We start from the raw sequence: 1,344 nt of genomic DNA on the forward strand, positions 1-1,344 counted from the left end.
TGTCTCAAAATTCTTCTTTTTTTAACAATTTTTTTTTTCAAATATTGCTTTTTCTTGTAGTGTCTGTATAAAACATTTTACGTGTATCAAAATTAAACTCAAAATAAATATAAAAGAATCTGCGTGAACATAGTTTATATTTAAGAAAATAATATTCTAGTGTTAAAAAAGGGCTTTCAGTATTTAACTTGATGCAACGCACCTTTCCCTAGATACCATTTGCTTTCATCCTGAATTTTAATTTTTTTTCTCCAGCTATCATGCCCAAATCTCGTGACTCTTATAGCCCTAACCATGAAAATAGCATTGGTAATGGTAGTGCTATCAAGAGCATTAATATTACCCTTTCACCTCTTTCTTTACCCAATTATGCTTGGGATGATACTACCACCACCATCAGTGATCTGCATTACCCATTAACAATTAATGGTAGTAGTAATAGTGAACCAACGAGTGAGATTAACCAACTTGACATGAATCAAAAGTCGAAAGAGAAGAAAACAATTGGATATGGTAATAATGATGATGTGAATCCCAGTTTCATTCATCGTGCATCATCATCATCATCCAGAGGTGCAAGTATGAGTGATCATGCAGCAAAAGAGATGTTGAAAACTCATCAAGTTGAACATGCATGTCCAATGAAGGAGAGTCTGATTTGGACGCAGCAAAATCTCAAAAGGTATGATCATGATTTTCTCTTTAAATCAATTGATGGTTCTTCTGGTTATGACAAATTCTTTGAGAAAGTAGTGTTGAAGCCACAAGGAGGAGTAGGAAGAGGAATAAGAATAGTTAATCACAATGATAACAGTAACAACAAACCAATTAGAAACAACATCAATGAACAGCACCATCACCATGATGATCCAGATAATAATAATCAAAGGAAGGTAATTGATGATGTTATTGTTAACGATGGTGAGGATGGAAGAATCCAGAGCCTTCCTTACAAGAAAAATAGGATGCACACATGTTCAAAGTGTATGGCGGTGTTCGAAACATCACAAAAGTTTGCAGCTCATATATGTTCTCACTACAAGCATGAGAGTAAGGCTGAGAGAATGAAGAGACAAATGGCCAAAATGATGTGTAGAAGCAAAAAAAGGAACGTCCTTGAACATTAGCAACAACATATCAAGAATTTTGGAGGAGGAGGAAGAGGATCTGCTTTGCAGGTAAACGTGGAAGATCAAGCCCATCATAATAATAATTATGATGCTCCTCCTGGTTGTGATGTTCATTTATCCGCTGGCAAGATCAATATGGAGCCTTTCCCATAGATGTTATTATGTTATGTTCTTCCGTTCCTGTTTGCTATTTGAATTCACAAGTTCATTAGTG

The 1,344-nt window shown here is 35.2% G+C and overlaps 1 protein-coding gene across 1 annotated transcript; it reads left to right on the forward strand.

Annotated features, from left to right (window-relative positions):
• The first annotated feature begins 260 nt into the window (after positions 1-260).
• On the forward strand, positions 261-1,127 carry LOC107462694 (uncharacterized). The gene has a single exon (XM_016081325.1). The coding sequence runs from the start codon at positions 261-263 to the stop codon at positions 1,125-1,127; it is 867 nt and encodes a 288-aa protein (XP_015936811.1).
• Positions 1,128-1,344: the final 217 nt, after the last annotated feature.

This window comes from Arachis duranensis, chromosome 8, assembly GCF_000817695.3.
Source record: "Arachis duranensis cultivar V14167 chromosome 8, aradu.V14167.gnm2.J7QH, whole genome shotgun sequence".
In the NCBI taxonomy this organism is placed as follows: Eukaryota; Viridiplantae; Streptophyta; class Magnoliopsida; order Fabales; family Fabaceae; genus Arachis; species Arachis duranensis.